Source organism: Etheostoma cragini, chromosome 7 (assembly GCF_013103735.1).
Source record: "Etheostoma cragini isolate CJK2018 chromosome 7, CSU_Ecrag_1.0, whole genome shotgun sequence".
NCBI classification, from domain to species: domain Eukaryota; kingdom Metazoa; phylum Chordata; class Actinopteri; order Perciformes; family Percidae; genus Etheostoma; species Etheostoma cragini.
Genome location: NC_048413.1, coordinates 11292339 through 11311724, shown reverse-complemented (window position 1 = coordinate 11311724; position 19386 = coordinate 11292339). Strand labels below are relative to the sequence as shown.

Below are 19386 nucleotides of genomic sequence, written 5' to 3'. Positions count from 1 at the left end.
AATTGTGCAGTTGTTGTTTTTACAGTAAGTCTATACAGTAAGCCTAAGTCCTGCTGCTTGCATATATTTTTACTGCTTTACAGTTTAAATATATTAATATAAGATGGTGATCATATTTATCTACAGACAAAATGGTAAAAAAAAAGCATAAATAATAGATCATAACATACAAATTGCATTAAAGCTACAAACGAGTGACATACTGTATATAACCTACAAAAGGCGCACTATTAGGCCGTGAATAACAAGACTGAGATTCTACAGCCATGCTAGCAGCTCTGTGAGGATACTTTGACACAGCTGTGCTTTGAGAATGCTAACATGCTCACAATGACAAAGCTAAGATGCTGATGGTTAGCAGGTGTCATGTTTACCAGGTTCACCATCTCAGTTTATCTGGTAAGCATGCTAAGATTTGCTAATTAGCAGCAAACACAAAAGTACATCTAATGGCTAATGGAAATGTTGTTAGTTTTAGGTATTCAATCACAAACCAAAGTGTTGGACAACTTCCAACAAGATGGAAAGTCCCGGGGTCATCAATAAGTTCTTACAATTTATCCTCCGAGGAATATAAATGTCTGTACAGTATTGTTGTTGAGATATTTCCATCTGGACCAAAGTGGTGGTATCTGCATTTACAATAGGTTGGCACCACACTAAAATTGGATTGAAGGCAGGAAATTAGTAAGACAACGCAGTACGGATAGATCACTGAACACAACAAACAGTATGACTCAGCAGTGGCAACTTTGAAAGGGGAAAAACTCCTGACTACATTATGCCCAGTTGAAACATTAGGATTAAACATATCAGATCTGTTGCCAGAGACGATTGACACTTTAACTTTAGCTCTGTACCGATCTACAAATAGTCTCTCTCTCTCATTTTAGCCTTTACCTTCACTCGCCCGGCAATGGCATCTAGTCAATTTTCTGTGGTTAGACGGATTTTCTTGTCATGTTCATAACCCAAATTTGTTTCAGTTACGGACTTGTGTTGTTTGGTTGCCATAGTACACATGCTCACTTACAGAAGCATTTTGTAATGTGTGTATAGTTAGATAATCCCCTCCAAAAACCCTGCAGTTTGACAGAGACATAAGCAAATGTAGATGCATCTTTAAAAACAGTCCTTTTATGCCAGCATACATGATATATTAGGAATATATCAGCCACAATATTACATTTCATTTGTTGACCATGGGTGACTTTTCATTTATCTCTAACCTGACAGGACTTGGCGCTACAGCGCAGTTGGTCTTTCGTCAGTATAGTTGGAAAAATATAAGGTTAGCAAAGCCAGCAGGCAGGCACGGAAAGGAGCAATGACAGAATAATAACGGCATGTCTTATCTCCGGAATGAAACTAATCTTTTTTTAAAACCCTCAATCATTTGCAGAGCACTGGAGCTCAGATACAGGTGGCAGGGGATTTGTTGCCCAACTCTACTGAGCGAGGGGTGACGATATCTGGGAATCAGGAGTCTGTAATCCAGTGTGTCAAGCTCATCTGCACAGTAATCCTGGAGGTAGGAAGCGTACAATTCCTCTCTTTACTACACATACCCACACCAAGCTGACATTGTGAGAGTTCTGCTGCTGCAGCTACGTGAAGGAAATGACCGTTGTTGACATGCATGTTTTCACCAGTAGGAAGTGATTGTTTATTCCATTGCAGCAGACATGCATTTTTAGGAGGCTATAGTAGTCTTCTGTGTTACGTAATGCTGCGTAATTGCATAGAAGTCGACTGCCGAACACAGATTCTGTAAAAGTATCCTCATTTAATGTAGGAAATAACAAGGAAGTACATTTTTTTCTTTATTGTTTTGACCTTTTATGCTTTAATCTTCCGGCTGAGACAATGGGATAGAGTCAAAAGGTGCAGCTTTCAGGCCAGAGCTCAGTATTGTTGAAGAGGACCCTAAGATGCTAACAGAAAACAAACTGGCCTGCAGCTAAATCTTCCCATCTTTAGACAACAGCTCTCTTGAGAAAATCGAAGAGATAAGAGAAAAACAACCCCAAGCACAGTTTCTCCCTGTGTGTTCATGGACGTGCACAAGTCCTTTTTGTTTTAGCATTGCAGCTGGACCTCACTGACTAATTGCTAGTTTGATCCAGTTTTCCAGGGCTTTCTTCAAAGGCTTGCAAGTTTCATTAGGATTCTGTACCAGCGGCTTCTTGCTTTTTGGCTTCACGATTTAAATTATGCAAAGTTATACAAAGAAATCGCTGTGACTTCTTCCGCAGAAAAGATGCTCTACATTTTAAAACCAAAAACAGTATTGCCAACATTGCAGTTACTAGATAAGATACACGTGTCATGTACACTGTATAATCTCCTTTTCTCATTGGCGTTTTTATCTTCAAATGTCTCCATGTCAGTGGATGCTTGAATTATCCAGAGGGCAATCCACTGCGGAGCCAGCAGCTCCGATGCAAACTAAAGCTCAGAGCTATTAAGAACAAAGAACTCTCCCCACACTGCCTCAATAATTCAATGAATGACTAATATTATCATACGGGAAACAAGGAAGGGAATAATGTCAGTGTCGTCGCTGTTTAGTTTTTAATTTATTGTTATTGTATGTATTGTATATACTGTATATTATTGTACATGTACCACCGAGTTACACACCATTTGCACTTAGTGCCTCACTCAACAGAAGTGCTGAGGTCATTTCAGAGTAGATGTGAGAGTGTGTTAATGTCCATGATATTTATAATAAATATTTATTACAACCTCTGACCCCTTGTCTTGATTTTGACTTCTTAGTCTCCCCCGAAGGGTGCCACCATCCCCTACCGACCCAGTCCCTCACCCGCTGCCCTCCTCATCGCTGGGAACCAGGTGAGAAATTTACCACACACGTTGGGTAGCTTATCTATAACATGCTAGCACAGAATTTGTGGCTGGCATGCTCACCTCCCTAACTTACATGAAACTACAAATGGTCATTGGTGAATATTTGGAGAAGGTATTAACAATAACCCGATCTTACATTGAAGTTCTTGGCTCACTCTGGGTAAACAAGACTGGGGATTGGATTGGGTTTTTGTGTATGAGGGTGAGGTTGAGTGGTATACAGGCTGCTGTTTGAGAAGGGACAGATAGCCACCCTCCCATGGAGCAAATTCACAAGATTAGCCAGCGAGACTGGAGACCTGCCGTCTCCCCTGGCTGCAGCAGCAGTCAGATATTCTGCATAGCTGTCAGCAGTTCTGGTAGTGTTTGTGCTGCCTCAAACCTTGGTCAATTTCTGGAATGGATTTGTGTTTTTGATATTACCCATAACAAGCTATCAAATTAAACCCGGGGTGAGATCCTGGTCACTGGGAGATGCCGTAATGAAGGCAGCACAGAGCTAAGGGACATTTATATAATTTGTCAGAGGAGAAAATTAAGTGGAATGGGAAAGGGTCTGCGGATGAGTCATGGCCTATAAGCCTGTTAGGTGTGTTAAAGTGTCAGAAATGCAGCCTCGAGAGCTCATCTCAGACCAAATTTGATCTCTGGTGAAACAGCAGGGGAAAAAATGAAATTGGAAGTTTTGTATTCATTATTTTCACATTAAATTCACCATGGACACATTTACATTCACTGAAAATCACTTCCATTGCAAAATTAAATCTTGCCTTCAACGTGAAGCTATTTCAGTAACAAGCTACACATTTTCCTTTTGTGCTTCTCTTGTGTGTTTGTAGGTGTATGAGGCATCAGAATTTGCACCCCACCCTCTGTACTCCGTCACTCAAGGGGGCCTGGACCTCCAGCAGGTAACTAAAGATCCATTAATGTTAGTTCTGTGATTGATATTAATTATTTTGACTGTAATATATAAAGATCTCTCCAAAAGCTGGTTTTCGCATCGGAGAGTAGGAATGAGTTTCAGGGGCTGTGAGGATCTGAGGGTTGTGTGGTATGTCCACACAGTCCATCATCTGGCATGAGGCATTAAAAACAACAGCTGAGCGTAAGCTGCAGCTATTGTTCTACCCTGTCGTAAGAGCTATAACCCCTCCTGAAACATGATGCCATCACACACCACCTCCACAGTCTCATTTTTAGTCCTGCCTAGCACTGCACCAGAAACAATTTTGGCTTTAGGAGTATTCTTCCCATGACAGCAATAGCAGATACTGTCATAATATCAGAACGGAAACAGCTGCCTCTGACAAATCAGTGCTAGATAAAAAAAAAAAAAAATATATATATATATATATATATATATATATATATATATATATATATATATATATATATATATATATATATATATATATATATATATATATATATATATATATATATATATATATATATATATATATATATATAAATATATATAAAGATTTTATCTTTTAGATCACTCATGCTGTAAATTGAAAGATTATTGCTACTGGTTTGTGGTGCTTTTTTTGCTTTCCTGTATAAACACAGCTGTAATGTACTGTACTAATTCATTGTAATGACCAATCTCTCCTCTCCAGTTTATGACCATTTATGATGGACTGGTAATAGTAGCCAGACAGCTGGCGTCAGGCAGAATTGAGTTAGAATAGTTAGACAGATGGATGTTTGCAAGGATGGAAAGATATAAATTAGGTTAAAGTGAGTATCGCCGGGTGGAGTGAGAGAAAGGGGGGTTAACATATGTGAGTCTGCATTATTTAAGATGATGGGGGATGGGCAGGTAGAGATAAAGAAGATGCGGCCAACAGGCAGGATTGCACAAATAATTTGTTACAGCACAAAAGAGGAACTATTTGTAAGTAATACATGATTTTAAAAGGCCCAAGTCTTCTAAATTACATAAAATAAATCACATTTATTTTTCATATACATCTAGTAGTATCTAGTCATGCAGATACTTTTAGCTCTTTTTATCCTGTTTTTTTGGTGTTACCATCCATGATGGAGAAAATGGGGATTTTGTTTTGAAAACGACCTTTTAATACTAACGTTCTTTTTGGGAATTCTTGAAAGAGATGTTCTTGTTGAATCTTTTGTCATTTTTTAATACTGTGAGAACAACAAGCAAAATTCAATTTTCAGACATGGGTATTTCAAAACCTGTCTAAATTAAACACAAACTGTAGTACCTGCATTGGTAGAGACCCCTGGAGGAGAGTAAGTGTGTCTAGTTCATTTATCTTATTCTAAAAAAACAAAACAGGCATGTATTGACAGTAAGGCACTTCCATTAAGAGGCTGCAGATTTATTTCCTGTGTGTGATGGTTTATAGCTATAATTTACCTAATGCAGGATGCTCTCTTTCAGGCTTACACTTTGCAAAACCAATATGGCATTCCACACTCAGAGGTACAGTATGACCATTTGTATAAATGTTATAATTTACAGAACATAAATAGTTTATGGTTTACTGTACACTCCATCACAGTAGCTGCTTTCTGTTTTACAGATGGCCAAGCTACATCAGCTGTCAATGCAGCAAGGCCTGAGTCAAATGGCCCAGCCTGCAACGACTATCATACCTGGTATGTAAAGCAGTCAGTAGAGTCAGTATTTGCTAAGGATTATATCTCACTGCGCTGACAGTCAAACAGTTTAATTAAAAAATAAAATAAGCAGGTTGCAGAGTTTTGTTTTGCTCCTTCATCTGTAACTTGTAGATTTTGAATATGCCTTTAGACCTAACAAATATAGGTTGTTGTCATTAGCTGTACTGATAATGTGCTTGTGTCAGTGAGAAAGGAGGAGACAAGGCTTTATAGCTCTCTCATAGAAATTATTATATGAAATGATAAGTCAGAAGAGTCAGAGAACTGGGAGAAGAAAATGAATGAGTGTCGTGCTAAACATCAGTCCATTAAAATGGAAATTAACTGATTCACTATATCTATCAGTTCCCCACTCAAAGGGTTTTTCCGGCATTTCATTGACAGCTTGTGTGGCTCCACTAACTATAGGAGTTGAATGAATATTAAAATGTATGATATGTCAATTGTATTCAGTCAGTGCTTGTGTTTTCTCCTATCAGGGATGGATTCCAACTCTCAGACATCTCAGGAGCTGCTTATTCCCAATGATGTAAGAAAAAGCAACACATAACTTTTTATTCTTCACGTTGTTAGTATTTTCCCATCGGAACCACTAGAAAAAGAACAGGAAATCAGCGCTCATCCCACATGCACCCAGCACAGGAGCAGGTGATTATGGATGCAGTAGCTGCAACTGCAGAGGCGTCTGGTGTGCCTTCAGAAGAGACGAGAGACATGTTGGCAACTTACTAATTATCCTCATTATTCTAACCTCAGACTAACACAAGGTTAAAGGGATTCTGAGCTGATATGGATCCTTTCGCATTATTGTATGGGCTGCAGTTGCAGTTTCTTATAGAGTGACTCCCATGAGTGCTCAGTAAATCCTCTCATGTTCCCTGACCTACTTAGAGTCTGTGTGCCGTCAAAACAGCCAATAAGAAAACAGACAAAGATCCTTTCCCGCTTCACTTAGCCCCCACCAGGGTTTGATCAAATGTCTCTCCAATCTAAGAGTAGAAATCACGGCACATAGATTCACTTTAAAATAAAGTCAAACCCATTTTTCTTCAGATGATCACTCTAGTATTTGGTTTGGCTTGTCAAGACAGAGAGCATCTGGCTATTAATTGTAATCATTTGCTTGGATTTAATTTTTCTAATCAAATTTCTAATGAAGTCATGTATGATTTATGATTTAATTTGCAGCTCTTACGTCTGGTATAAAAACAAAAAACGAAATGTTGGAAATTAAAGGATAAGGCTGGCATTGGTCCTGTATTTTTCTCACTGTCAACACATAATATAGAAAAAATGTCTCAATTACTTCTTCCACCTCATTACTTCCTAATGAGGACGTTAATCTATAAAATCAGGCCACAAATAAATAGTTTTGCTTTTTAAAAAGGCTAATAAATATCATGACACAACCAGCCACTGTTGCTTTGAGCAAACGTTACTCAAACAGGAGTAAATGCATTTGCCGGGGACTATTTTCAACTGCAGATTCATACATGCATGTAAGTATTTACAGCAGCAGGATGATGTATTTGGGATTGACTCAAAATAAACTACAGAGAACATGTCACCCAGTGCAATTGTGTAGCTCACTGGTGTGTTTTAATACTGTAATTGTTTGGTCTTTTTTTTGGTATTTGGTACCATTGGTATTTGGTATTTTGGTGTTCATGGGCTTTGTTACCAACAAGTAAAATATAAAATGTTGCCAGTTACGGATTCTTTAAACTGTATTGGAATTCATGACCTGAATTGCTGTGTACTGTCAAAATTGCAGATTCAAAATGCACTTCAATTACAAGTATCGGCAACAAAAGAAATTTGTACTGTATTTGTTTTACAGTAGAGAGTAGACAGTAAAAACAAGGGTTGGCTTGATTAGGTTTTCCTGTACTGTATAGAAGATAGCCACAATCCTTAAACAACATTTCTAAAATGCAAAAAGGCTTTTTTAGCCAAGTAAACCCACACTCGACCAGTGGCACAATGCATCAGGAGTGAGGGAGTCCAGCACTATACGTGACAGGGACAGCTGTAAGCTCCAGCCATTGTTCCAGAAGAGAGGACTTATAGCTATGACTGAGCCTCCTCAGCCCTTCGTCCCCCCTCAGGCCAACCACACAATCCTACTCTGTGCACTGAATACACTCTGTGCACACAAACACACACACACACACACACACACACACACACACACAGTTGCATTGAGAAACAGCTTACAAACCAGTCAGCAGTTTGTACTGTACTGTTGTGTAAGAAAAATTTTGCCGGAAGAAAAATGGCTGCACCCTCACCATCCCATCCCTCTTCCTGTGTCCTTTCAAATGACTGCCTCAGCAGGAACTCAACAATATGTAGGCCATTTATAGTTGAAGACCAGGAGTGTAGTGCAGCATTAATATTATTTGAATGCTCAGGAAAAATAATCACCACAGCAAGCATACCTGCGATGTGTCTTGTGTCATTTATCTAGCTCTGGTTGCATTTTTTTAAGATTGTTCATATAGGAATGCTGTTGTCTGAGGTCATGCACACCAAAGTGGTTGAGCTGTTGACAGCTGGTGTCTATTGACAGCTGGTGTAAAAGGCCAGAGTCCTGTGGAGATTCTTGGTCTCAGTGGGAGAGACACGTTATCTGTGATTTGACGTCTGTAGTGGCCATTGTCTCTAGAATGCTCTTTAGGCTGGCTGCTCTTAGTGTGTCTCTCCCCCCCCCCCCCCCCCCCCAAATGAACTGCTGAGCCAATAATAGCCAGGCAGACCAACCAGGTCGCTGTGTGACGAATCAGACATTGTGGAACAGGCTGCTTACTTCTGAGGAAAGGAATGTGAAATGCACCATGTGTGTGTTTCTACCTATGCTTCAGCCGCTGTTAAGCTGCCAGCACACACACATACTACAAGTACTTCATCACTGTCTGTCTCACTCACTATATACTGGCAGTATAACCCTGTCACTGAGCCCTGACACCCTGCACTTGAGCTAATGTGCAGCCCTGAGCTTTGGCTCTGTTAAATATCTATTGTCACTAATAGGCAGGGGTCCAGGAAGGGTAATGAAAGCAGAAAAAGTGATAATGTATTTTGGAATGCAATAAAACTCATGTCTTTTTGTAATCTACTCTCAGCAGAGAGAACGCTCAAGCCGATGGGACTGTATGTTATATTTTTGAGTTATTTTCCCATTATGTTTTCCATTAGTGCAGAGATGCATCTAGCTGGCATGTGTTTGGGAAGTGATTTGTTTGGGAAGTCATCACCACTCTAAGGAATCAATAACCTTTTAGCCACTCAGATTAATGAGAGGCAAATGTGCCTTCTCTCGTCTCTTTTACCGGTGCACACGCAGTAGCAATTAAGGAAGACTCTGGGGGTAAAAAAGTGCTTTTGACATGCATGATGGATGACCAATCTACTGAAGACAATGCAATTGCAATATTTGAAGTGGACTGCATTAAGTCAGCCCAGCAGCACAGCACTTTTTTCATTTATTGTTCTAGTTTTTTTTGCTTTTGGCTCTTTTTGACAGAGTCACTTTCATCAGCATTACAACCAATAAGAAAAAGCTGCAGTCAGTCAAAGAATTTATAGAACCGTTTTTCCATCAAACTGACTGTTCTGTCTCTGCCTCTGTTCTTTTGCAGCTGATCGGCTCAATCATCGGCCGTCAGGGCACTAAGATCAACGAGATCCGGCAGGTGTCAGGGGCTCAGATCAAGATCGGCAGTCAGCTGGACGGTACAAGTGACCGCCATGTCACTATCACGGGAACACCGGTCAGCATTAACTTGGCCCAGTACCTCATTACCTCCTGGTAAGGCTCAGCGTACAGCCATCTAATGAGTGCCTACAAGCGCAGGCCTGAGAGACATGCATTGATTTAAAAGGGTCAAAGGTTACGCTGTGGAGTTATAAGTAATAATAAGGCATATCCTTGTACTGCTGGTAATTGGCCTTGAGGGAATGAGTAAAATCCTGGTTGTATTGTACAACATAGAAGCAGTGTCTTGTTGGAATTCAATATTTGCAGTAAAGCTCTGGCTTTTTCTTAATTATCTTTTCCAATACTTGACTTTCATCAATACACCTATTTGCAAGGATGATGAAGTACAAGTAAAATGACTTGATTTTACTCAAAATGTATATAAAAATAAAATGTAGGTCAGTTAAAATTAAAGTAACTAAGTAAACATTGCTGCATTACATGTTACAATGCTGCAAGAGTACAGTATATGGCTAAATTGTGGCCAAATTGTTCAATTGCTTTTAACCAATGCTGACTCAAGTGACATTACTTGAGGCAGTTTATTAAATTTTGTGCAGCTCTTTCTGGAGCTACAAAAGGCTTAATACAGCTGTTTTAACATATGCAGTTGTGCTTCCCAAGACCAAGACCTTGATGCGTAAAATCTATGAGGTTCCCCTTTAAAAATGTACAGACCCTTGGTCCATTGTTGCAGCAACAGTATAATCCTCTAATCTTCATTCTGTGTCTTTTCTCCTGATCTCCTGCTATCTCTGCCATCATAGTTTAGAGACTGCCAAATCCACAGCCCAGGCAGCAACTATGGCAGCTCCGGTCGACCTCAACATGGCCTTCACTCAGCCAGCCTCCCCAGCTTCCTCCCCTGCACCCACCATGGCCACAATGGGCACCCTGACTCCGGCTCATATGCTTGGCACCCCATATGGTGCCATGCCCCTCTCCGGCCTGCTAGGGATGAAGTCTGTCCCCTTTCTGACTCTGTCCAGTCCCGGCCCCACCATGGCCGTCACTGCAGCGCCCTCCCACACCACTCTGGCCGCCTACACCACCAAAATCTCCTCAGTCAACTGCATCAAAAAGCCAGAGAGACAGAAGTTTGCTCCATACTGATGCAGACTCTGAGCGCTGGAGAGTCAAATTAAGGACAGCTGCAGTGTTCTTTCACTAAACGCCTGATGTAGCCATATCCGCTGGCAGCGATGCTCTTGACTTTTATTCTATGATGCACCAACAGAGGAGAGACCAATGGAGATGTGGATAAAGCTATTAAAGGTTATTTACAGTTATAGATAATTTGTGAGTCTCCCATGAATTGATGGACTGCTTTCATTGTCACCTCATCACTGTTATTGATCACTTATAGAAGGGCTGGAACCTCACCTGAGAAATACATGTTTAAATTACAGTTTTCACATGTGTATCTCAAGTTAGAGATCAGCTATAATTATTTATCCTTCAATAAATTTGTAAATTATACTCAGATGACAAATACTCTACTGTATGATGCTTTTATACAATGTCTGTTTGCCTCTTGAAGTTTTTAAGAAAATTTGTAAATGTTTGGGGGGCGGGGATTTTCTTTTTTAATAATCTGTGCTATGGTACTGTACTTTACTGTTCAGTGTTATGTTCTTTTTGTTGGATTTTATTTTGAATGTGCAACTTGTTTAATCTTTATTTATTAGTATTGTTTCATTCATTAAAAGTATTTGTTTCCTGATGTATTTGTCTTCTTGTTTTTTGAATCTCTCTCTCTCTCTACCTTAATTTGTAGCACACTGGTGCACGGGTCGCTTTTTCGCAGGCATTCAAACGGTAGACAAAGTACTTGAACCAAATCTGTGTCAAATTAATGTCGTAGCACAAGAACACATTCAGTTAGAAACAGTATACACAAAGAGATGCGATGGCAGATCCAGGTTATTTTTGTTTTCCCCCAAACAGAAGGCTGGTTGGCAGCTTGTCATTTCAGTTGCCAGGATGTATCAGAGATGCTTTTCACATCATTATGCTCTTGTGCCCCAAACAATAAAAGCAGAATGAAAGGATGCAACCCCAGAAGAGGGTAGAGCTCTACCTGTGTGTCATACATGCAAGTGTGCACAAACAAAAACAGATCCAGCGTGGAGAACACATAATTATACTGAATTCCCTCACTGTAAGTCCCTTAAGACAAAATTCAGTGAGACTTCAAGACAGAGGAGTTTGCGATGAAGAAAGAAAAGGGGCACAAAAAGAAGGAGATGCAAAAAATAAGAGGAGCCACAGTGACGCTGTAAAAATGAAATTCAGTATCTGCATCAGCATGTACCACAGCCTCATCATCCTCTGGAGAGGCAGCTAGGATCCTTTCATCTCAACTCTCCTTTTTTTTCTATGACTGCATCATGGATATGCGAGACACGGAGAGTGCACAGTTCTCATTTTACCAGTGACATTTCAGAGGCAAACAGACATACACCCTACACTTACAACTTCAGGGTTATTCAACCTAAGTCCATTGTACAGCAAGGCCAAAATATGACACATCCTCGAAATTCTTTCATTGATTTTCTTTCATTTATCTATCTATCTATCTATCCTTTTTTTATCTTTCTTTTTACTATAATAGCATTTTTTGAAAAAGAACTGTGAAGCTGTAAAGCTACTGAATGAGGTAAAATTCCTTCAAAAGATCTACCATTAATATAACAATTCTACTTTAATTCTTATTATTTCTATGTTCTCCAGGAATTCATAATGGGTCACTTGTGCCATCTGTAGGCCACACATACTCATTGCTGACATGGTAAAAAGTGACTTTGAAGTAGAACCATGTACACGATACTTGCAGAAAGACTGGCTAACGCAACCTTAGAGTGATTTATAACACAAACCACACTTTCTTTTTTATTTATTTTTATAAAGAAATAAAAATTCCAACTCCATTATCATATCAAAGAAAAAGATTTGACATACGACGTTAGTGACAGAAGCTTGAGTTAGTGAGAGCAGGGACCTTGCTGTCACTGCAGCTAAAGCGTTTTTCTTTTTTCCATATTTTTTTCTTCTATGGTGGACCCAGGGGTTGTGTGCACCAACACACACACACACACACACACACACACACACACACACACACACACACACACACTTCAAGCACATCAGTGGTGGAATGAAACTAAGTACAATGCCTCGAGTACTCTACTTGAGTACAAAGTAAAGGTACTTGTACTTAACTTGAGTATTTCCTTTGAGCATTTGAGACTACTTTCCACTTTGACTTCATTACATTGTACAAGGAAATATTGTAATTTTTACTACACTACAACTGTAGTGTAGTAAAAAATTACAATTTTGCTAACAAGTTACAGTACACATTAATGAATCAATAATAATGTTGACGCATTAACACAAACACACACACAAACTTTTTAATCTTTATATTATATTATGTGTAGTCCTGTTTCTGGTCAAATGGTGTCCAATAAGTCCATTATTTGCCCTCTTTTAGCTGTTTTGGACTTACACCAACTTATTATCTGGCTCTTTTCCTGCTCTTATCCTTCTAAATGTTCCACTATGTCCATAATGAAGATTACAGTAACTAAGACCTTATGGGATTCTTTTCAATATTAGATGACTTACGATCATCAAAACATTCCGATTATAACATCTTAAAATATGAAGTTTGGTGTCCAATTGGAGGACAAGGAAGCAGAATTCGGGAATAATATATAATAAAAACAATGTTCTTACTTTGCAGCAAATATACTAGTTTAATTGTGTATGAATCACTTTTATTTTTTGCCAAATTAAAAATTTGTTATAAAATTCGACAGGCCCTACATCTGCTGAAAAAATCTATGTAGCTTAATTCCTGATTGACCACTTTTAAATTTCTTTTTTTACATTGATTTCCTATTTGTTTGTTATTAATATCACTCACTTGGCTTTTTTTCTTGTTGTTGTAATCTGTATCTACTTGTATATGACATGTGCCTTTTTGATGGTGCAATAAAAAAAGTCAGCTTCCTGTATTTTCATGACAAACAGCGCACTCCACTGTCCATTTAACATACTGCTCCACCAATCACAGCACAGCAAAGGTAAGAAGGAAGAGTTAGAGCTGATAAAAGATTGTCTTTAATGTTTGGCATCGTTAATGAATTCCATACCACAGCAGTTATGGGAGTAGGAAAACCACTTTTACAACCAAACACTGTTTGATCATGCTAACACCATATGTACAGGAAAGCACATTGAAAAGTGTATAAAGTATTTATATGAGAAGACTCAAAGTCAAGAATGGTGGAGACAGCCACAGTCTAATGGATTTGTCCTTTTTCAAACACTGATTATAGATATTTATCAATTACACTGATCTCTGGAATACATGTATATACACAAAACAACAATAAACCTTTTTAGGGCGTCTGCAATAATTCTCAAAAATATTTCACAATACTGCTGTATGTACAATAACAGAATTTACATTGAAAAATTCTATTGTACCTATATTTTGAGCATCACTTCAGTTACCAGATATCCTTGGTGCCATCATGCTCACAAAAGATAATCACATACTGTATATATCTAACCTCAGCTTCACCTCCATACAAAGTATGACAGCTGATGCAGTACCTGGGTCTTCTGTCTCGGTACGGTTTCTGAAACATGTTCACACAACTGATGATCTCACATACAAAAATAGATGTTGTCTAGTCAGCTGACAACTTGATGTACAGTAACACAAAGCATCCACCTGCAAAACAAACAACCAGGAAAACAAGTAATTGTTAAAATATTAGCTATATCCTTCCAACCCATTGTCATAAGCAGCGCTGTTCTTCTGCTCCCCAAAAAGTAAACTTCTCTCTCTCAGTCCAGGCTTCAGCGTTCTTCTGAAATACATCATTAGTTTTCACACAACAGAAAGGTGATTGAGAAAGAGCTGCAGGCGGGATAGGAAATATTAGCGCTACAAACCAAACAACAACCTGAAACCAAAGCGGGACAAAACCATACAAAACATCACTAGTTAGATATCTTTTTTTTTCTTCAGGGGGCTTATAGTGAACAGAATGAAAAGGGGAACGGCTGTCGCTAAATGAGCTTCTCACAGTCCAGATGAAAGGTCAAACTGCATTTGAGTGCACTTAAGGCAGGTAGGCGATTCCAACGCTGTCTGAGTGGGCTCCTTGACTTGCCACTCAGCGGGTGGGAATCTAGACAGTGTCATCAGACACAATGCAATACCACTGCAGCTGTCCAGGTTCAGCTCTCACTGCTTAACATGGTCTGACAGCCATAGAGAGAAGGGAAAAGATGGAGGGAGAAAGAGAGAGAGAATAGTGTTAGTTTTCAGAGTCCAGCAGGTGGTTGAAGTATGGAGAGTTCTCATGCCATCCCGTCTTCATTCACCATGAACATGAAACATGAAATGTCTGTCAATGTCCTTAGTTTCCCCTCTTCTTCCTCTCGAGATATATTTGTCACATAAAAGAGACAAATAGAGACTTCTTCAACACAGACTGAACTTAGAGCACTTTAACAAAAAAAACAGCACTGCAGCTTGTGTAATACAAATAAAACATCTCATCTGAATACATTCACGTGGGTTTCCATACACAATGGTACGGAAGGGAAATCGTCAGTGACTAAGTTTGTCTCCCTTGAGATGCCGGTCCAATAGGAGAGCTGCAAGTCCAACCTTAGAGACCAGCGAGTCATTACAGCCCGGCAGCAACACATCGGAGTGTGCCATTTGATATGATTCACTATTAAGGAGCACTTAACAGTGTTTTGAAAAACATAATGGACATAAGCTTTTAAAAACACTATAATGTATTTTATATTATGTATTTATTTATCAAAATAAGAATTCATATGTATGAAGCATTTAAAGCATAGAATTCGGTCGTTGCCTCGCATTGTGAAAGTGCCATGAAAAGCAAAATTAAGAAAGTTCAGAGCTTACTGCACCTGGGATCACGTTTGTTATCATGATGATTGTTGTATTTCACAAAACAGTTGTCATATTATTCTCAAATGGAAAAACATGCTCACAGACGAGTTGTACAATTGTGTACAATCAATATCAATTTCTGAACAGAGTTAATCTGTCTTATTGTTCAACAGATACATTTCTTTTAGTTATATCTAAGAGGCCACACGGAGCAGTGATGGCAGTTTTGCCTCGTACAATAGATTCAACGAGGTTAACTCACTCTTTTCTTTCCTTCATGTGCACTGAAATTAAATCACAGAAGGTCAAGTGAACACACTCCACGCGTGGACTCTTCCTGTTACCGCTAACTTTAACTCAGTGCAAATGAGGGGAAGAAAACAATGAGAAGAAAGCTCTAACTGGAGTATAGCTGGAGCCTCCTCATCACTGGGTCTCCTCGTGCTCCTCGCTGATGCACTGCTCCCAGGGGTGTTTCCCCTGGTCCTCGCGGTGGCCGTGGGGGGAGTGGAAGATCCTGCGGGGCAGCGGGATGGGCTGAGGTTGCAGCTCCTCCTCAGGGATGCAGCCCTCTCTCAAATAGGGTTTAGGCGGCACGGCTGGTGGCTGAGGCCTGCGGTAAGGGATGTGGTGGGGGCCGTGAATGGGAGCGTGATGGTGAGGTGGCGGCCCGTGGGAGTGGCTGTCAAGTCCGGGGTGTGCGTGAGCGTGAGGATGAGGGTGGTTGTGCGGGTGCGAGGTGGGGCTGCGATAGTGGAAGGGGCGGACCTGGTCCATGGATTCAATCTCTGGTCCCCCATAGTGGATGTGCAGGTAGGGAGAGGCCAGGTATTCATCAGGGGGAGACCACAGATGACTGGGAAGAGGCTCCAATGCATCGCTCCTGATGGGGCCGGGGTCTGGATACTGGCCTCCAAAGTTACTCTCACTCAGAGAGGAAACACCGCTGCTGGCGCTGCCTGACAGGGTGGAGTTACTGCCACCCAAAGCTGACTGAGGGCTGGTGGGGGAGCCAGGGATCGGGTGGAGAGGAGACTGGTGAGGGAAATAATCAGAAAGATAGTGGGTGTCATGGGTGTATTTCTCTTGGCTTACAGTAAAGGACGGTATGTCTGGTGTTGTACTGACAACCTTAATTTTAACACTACTCAAGCTGCCTTCACAGGCTGTCAGAAATATTGGAAATACAATTTGCAAATGAAAAAAGATCCAAAAAAAGGGTCCACAACAACTTCATTATTCTGAGACTGTTTGTATTGTAGACATGGAGGCACTTGAAAATGGATTTGTAATTATCACTCGGTGCTTGAGTGAAACAATACTTTGTTTACACTCAATCATCAGGCACTGCTATAGTGTATTTTCACCAAACAGACTGTATGTGAAGACAATGTGTGGGAGTTGACAACTTGGGAAATAGAAGCTTCTGCAAAAGCATTGTTACCAAAAAATGTAACTGTTCAGAATGTAATTTAAACAATTTAAACAATTTAAAAAATGTATTTTCCATAGCTAGAATTACATTTCCAGCAATAAATCTAAATGAGTTACTTGTATTAACTGAAATAAAGAAGAACAAGGAGAAAAGGAGAGTGAAAAGGAAGAAGCAGGAGGATGAGTGGGAAGAGAAGCCAAACATTTTCTTTAATGCTGTTTGTGTCCGCTGTTTAATAATTTATGACTACACTAGTTTTATTTCTCTGATGGCTGTACCTTTCGAAGTGAACGGACAGGCAGGGCAGGGGGAGGGTCGCTGTTCTGGTGGTGAAACGCATCACAGTGCATCAGGAAATGTCCTGCAAAGTTAAATTCATATGAGAAAAAAATTAATTTGTACATTCTTATGTAAAGGTCTTAAATAATCATTAAAATCCAGCCTATATCTCAAAAGTTCCCACACCCATAAAATACTATAATGGATAATAATAATGGAGTGCAAGGTAAAAGGAGAAAGTACCTGGTGGGAAGGACCTGGGTGGAACAGGGGGCATGATTACCCCTCCGCCAGAAGCTGGCATGTAGGACACCTGCTCCCTGTTTTCTCCATCTAGACTCCAGCTGTTGGGAGTGTTGGGAAAGACTGGAGGGGAAATACACACACATGTCAACACACACTGTGATACATCTAAAGTAAGTGATACTGTACAAGTAAACCTGTTTGTGTTACGTTACCTTTCTCTGGTAGACTCATGTGAGGATCAGCACACGGCTTACAGGGGCTAATTTGCTGAAGTAAGGCACGCTGCATGTGGTTGTTCTGTAATACAGAATGTATTATTATAGACTAGTAACAGCTGTTGTTGTTGTTTTTTAATGGTGAGCTAAAGACAAATTTAAAAATCTCTTATGAACACCCACTCATTTGAGTGAGAACGAATACATTTGGCATCCGGTATGTTCTGCACATCGATGCACCATTATGGTGCTGTAGATTTGTCCCACCTGTCCATTCTCTGCCATGTTGTAGTACATGGAGTTGTTGACCCTCTCACGATGAGACGGCAACAGTATCATCACTTCCCGGTTGTGTTTGGCCTTATCAGGCAAGGATGGAGAGCCTGGACAGAGAAAAGATGTGGAAATGTATTGTATATGTAACAGAGATGTATTGTCGCTCTACATATGCGGGTATTTTATCTCTTACTACATTCTGCAGTTCATGAATGTATTTTCTAAGTCTCATCTTCTTTAATCTGTTATTAATAAAACCTTCATAAATATATATAATATATACCAATATGGAGATTTGGGCAGTATACAATAATGATTATTTCCGTCTCTGCATCCATCTCTGACGTGGCTTTCTTACTTACCTCTGGCACTTGAGGGAGCAGAGTTAATAATCTGGGAAGAGTTGGAACGAATTGAGCTCAGGCTGGAGGAGGAGGGGCTTGGCTGCAAAAAACATATATATTGTAAAAATAACAAAAACTTTAACAATTAAAATTTTAAGTAAAAAGCACTGTATATTAAGAAAAAAAAGATTTGTTGTATTTGCTGTATCTGCCTTTTTTCTTTTATCTAGCAGACAGGAAACTAATAATATAAAGTTGTGTGCATTGAGACAGCAGCATTACAAGGCCTTTGTAGTTACAGTATCAATGTTGATACTCAAAAATGTAATTGTACGAGTATTATACAATGTTTTACATCCTGAACAGACGAGTTTTTCATGTGAGTTACGCTTTATAATGAGCATTACAAATTCACACCATGTCCACTACATTCATGCCTGAGTGTTGTTATTTCAAGCCTTACCTGCATGTGTAATGCCTCCTCCGGGTGCTCCCCCATCAGGCCGTCGGTCATTATGACGAGGTTTCCTGCCTCACTCGATGTGTGTGAGGACAGGGAGGAGGACGAGTGACGAATCGAACTCTGAAGATTCAGAGGACTGCAGGATACAGACAATGTTGGAGACTGTGAAATGTTTATCTCCGTATGTAGATGGATGTACATAATTGTGTGTGTGAGTGTATGTATGCGAGTGCGTGTTTGCCTCTTGCGTGACTCACCTGTGTCTGTGTATGAGGCGGACACTCTCAGGGCTCATGTGGCTGTGGGAGGAGAGGATGCCTCTGGGAGAATTGACCCCTTGGCAGCCTGCAGGGCCGAATCGGTCCACGCCGGGCACACCCTGCGGGGACCCCACCATATACTGCTCTGAATATTTACACTGCTCACACATGCATTAAAGCCCCATCTAAACTACTTTATCACACATGTGGATGCATGAATAAGAGACTCCCATAATGTGCCCGTTTGTTAGCAAGCATAAAAATGAACATGGCTCAAACAGAAATATGAAAAGATAGGAGTACTCACATGATGTAAACCTGTCCTCATCATGTGAAACTGGTCTACAAGCTTTTTGTGCAGGGGGCGCATTTCTGGATGCACCAGCTTCTCATGAACAGCCAACCCCACTCCGAGAATGTGCACCTGTTGACAGGAAATCAGAAGAGAAAAAGCACTGAAGAGCGTGTTTGCACCCCTATCATGCAAGTCAGTTTAACCAGCAGTTACACATAGGATGACATTCAAAGCTCAGTCTGACTTGTTCCTGCATCAAATCCTTCAGATGTGTGATCCTCTCGGTGTCTTCTGGGTGACTGCTGATATAGTCCTTATCAAAGAAGGCCTGTTA

General features: G+C 40.1%; 2 protein-coding genes and 1 long non-coding RNA gene across 9 annotated transcripts in view; 1 reads left to right on the top strand and 2 right to left on the bottom strand.

The window, feature by feature from the left end:
- Nucleotides 1-10650, top strand: part of pcbp4 (poly(rC) binding protein 4) — a 30920-nt gene extending 20270 nt beyond the window's left edge. Inside the window, exons 7-14 of the mRNA XM_034876447.1 lie at nucleotides 1403-1531; nucleotides 2782-2856; nucleotides 3711-3782; nucleotides 5288-5329; nucleotides 5430-5505; nucleotides 6009-6058; nucleotides 9171-9340; nucleotides 10057-10650. Coding sequence (XP_034732338.1) covers nucleotides 1403-1531; nucleotides 2782-2856; nucleotides 3711-3782; nucleotides 5288-5329; nucleotides 5430-5505; nucleotides 6009-6058; nucleotides 9171-9340; nucleotides 10057-10402 — 960 coding nt within the window. The 3' untranslated portion in view covers nucleotides 10403-10650. The remainder of the gene's footprint in view (nucleotides 1-1402; nucleotides 1532-2781; nucleotides 2857-3710; nucleotides 3783-5287; nucleotides 5330-5429; nucleotides 5506-6008; nucleotides 6059-9170; nucleotides 9341-10056) is intronic.
- Nucleotides 1-19386, bottom strand: part of LOC117947508 — a 1113976-nt gene that overhangs the window by 947387 nt on the left and 147203 nt on the right. The gene's annotated exons all lie outside the window — the stretch shown is intronic.
- The window catches only part of dock3 (dedicator of cytokinesis 3), a 45463-nt gene continuing 39471 nt past the window's right edge, over nucleotides 13395-19386 (bottom strand). For 3 of the 7 annotated variants that reach the window (XM_034876332.1, XM_034876327.1, XM_034876330.1), the window contains 10 exons: nucleotides 19297-19380; nucleotides 19065-19181; nucleotides 18755-18897; nucleotides 18498-18633; nucleotides 18053-18134; nucleotides 17682-17797; nucleotides 17412-17496; nucleotides 17197-17319; nucleotides 16953-17035; nucleotides 13395-16274 (listed from right to left, as the gene is read on the bottom strand). In XM_034876332.1, coding sequence (XP_034732223.1) covers nucleotides 15666-16274; nucleotides 16953-17035; nucleotides 17197-17319; nucleotides 17412-17496; nucleotides 17682-17797; nucleotides 18053-18134; nucleotides 18498-18633; nucleotides 18755-18897; nucleotides 19065-19181; nucleotides 19297-19380 — 1578 coding nt within the window. In that variant the 3' untranslated portion in view covers nucleotides 13395-15665. The remainder of the gene's footprint in view (nucleotides 16275-16952; nucleotides 17036-17196; nucleotides 17320-17411; nucleotides 17497-17681; nucleotides 17798-18052; nucleotides 18135-18497; nucleotides 18634-18754; nucleotides 18898-19064; nucleotides 19182-19296; nucleotides 19381-19386) is intronic. The other 4 variants (XM_034876329.1, XM_034876333.1, XM_034876328.1 and 1 more) reach the window with 3 other exon arrangements.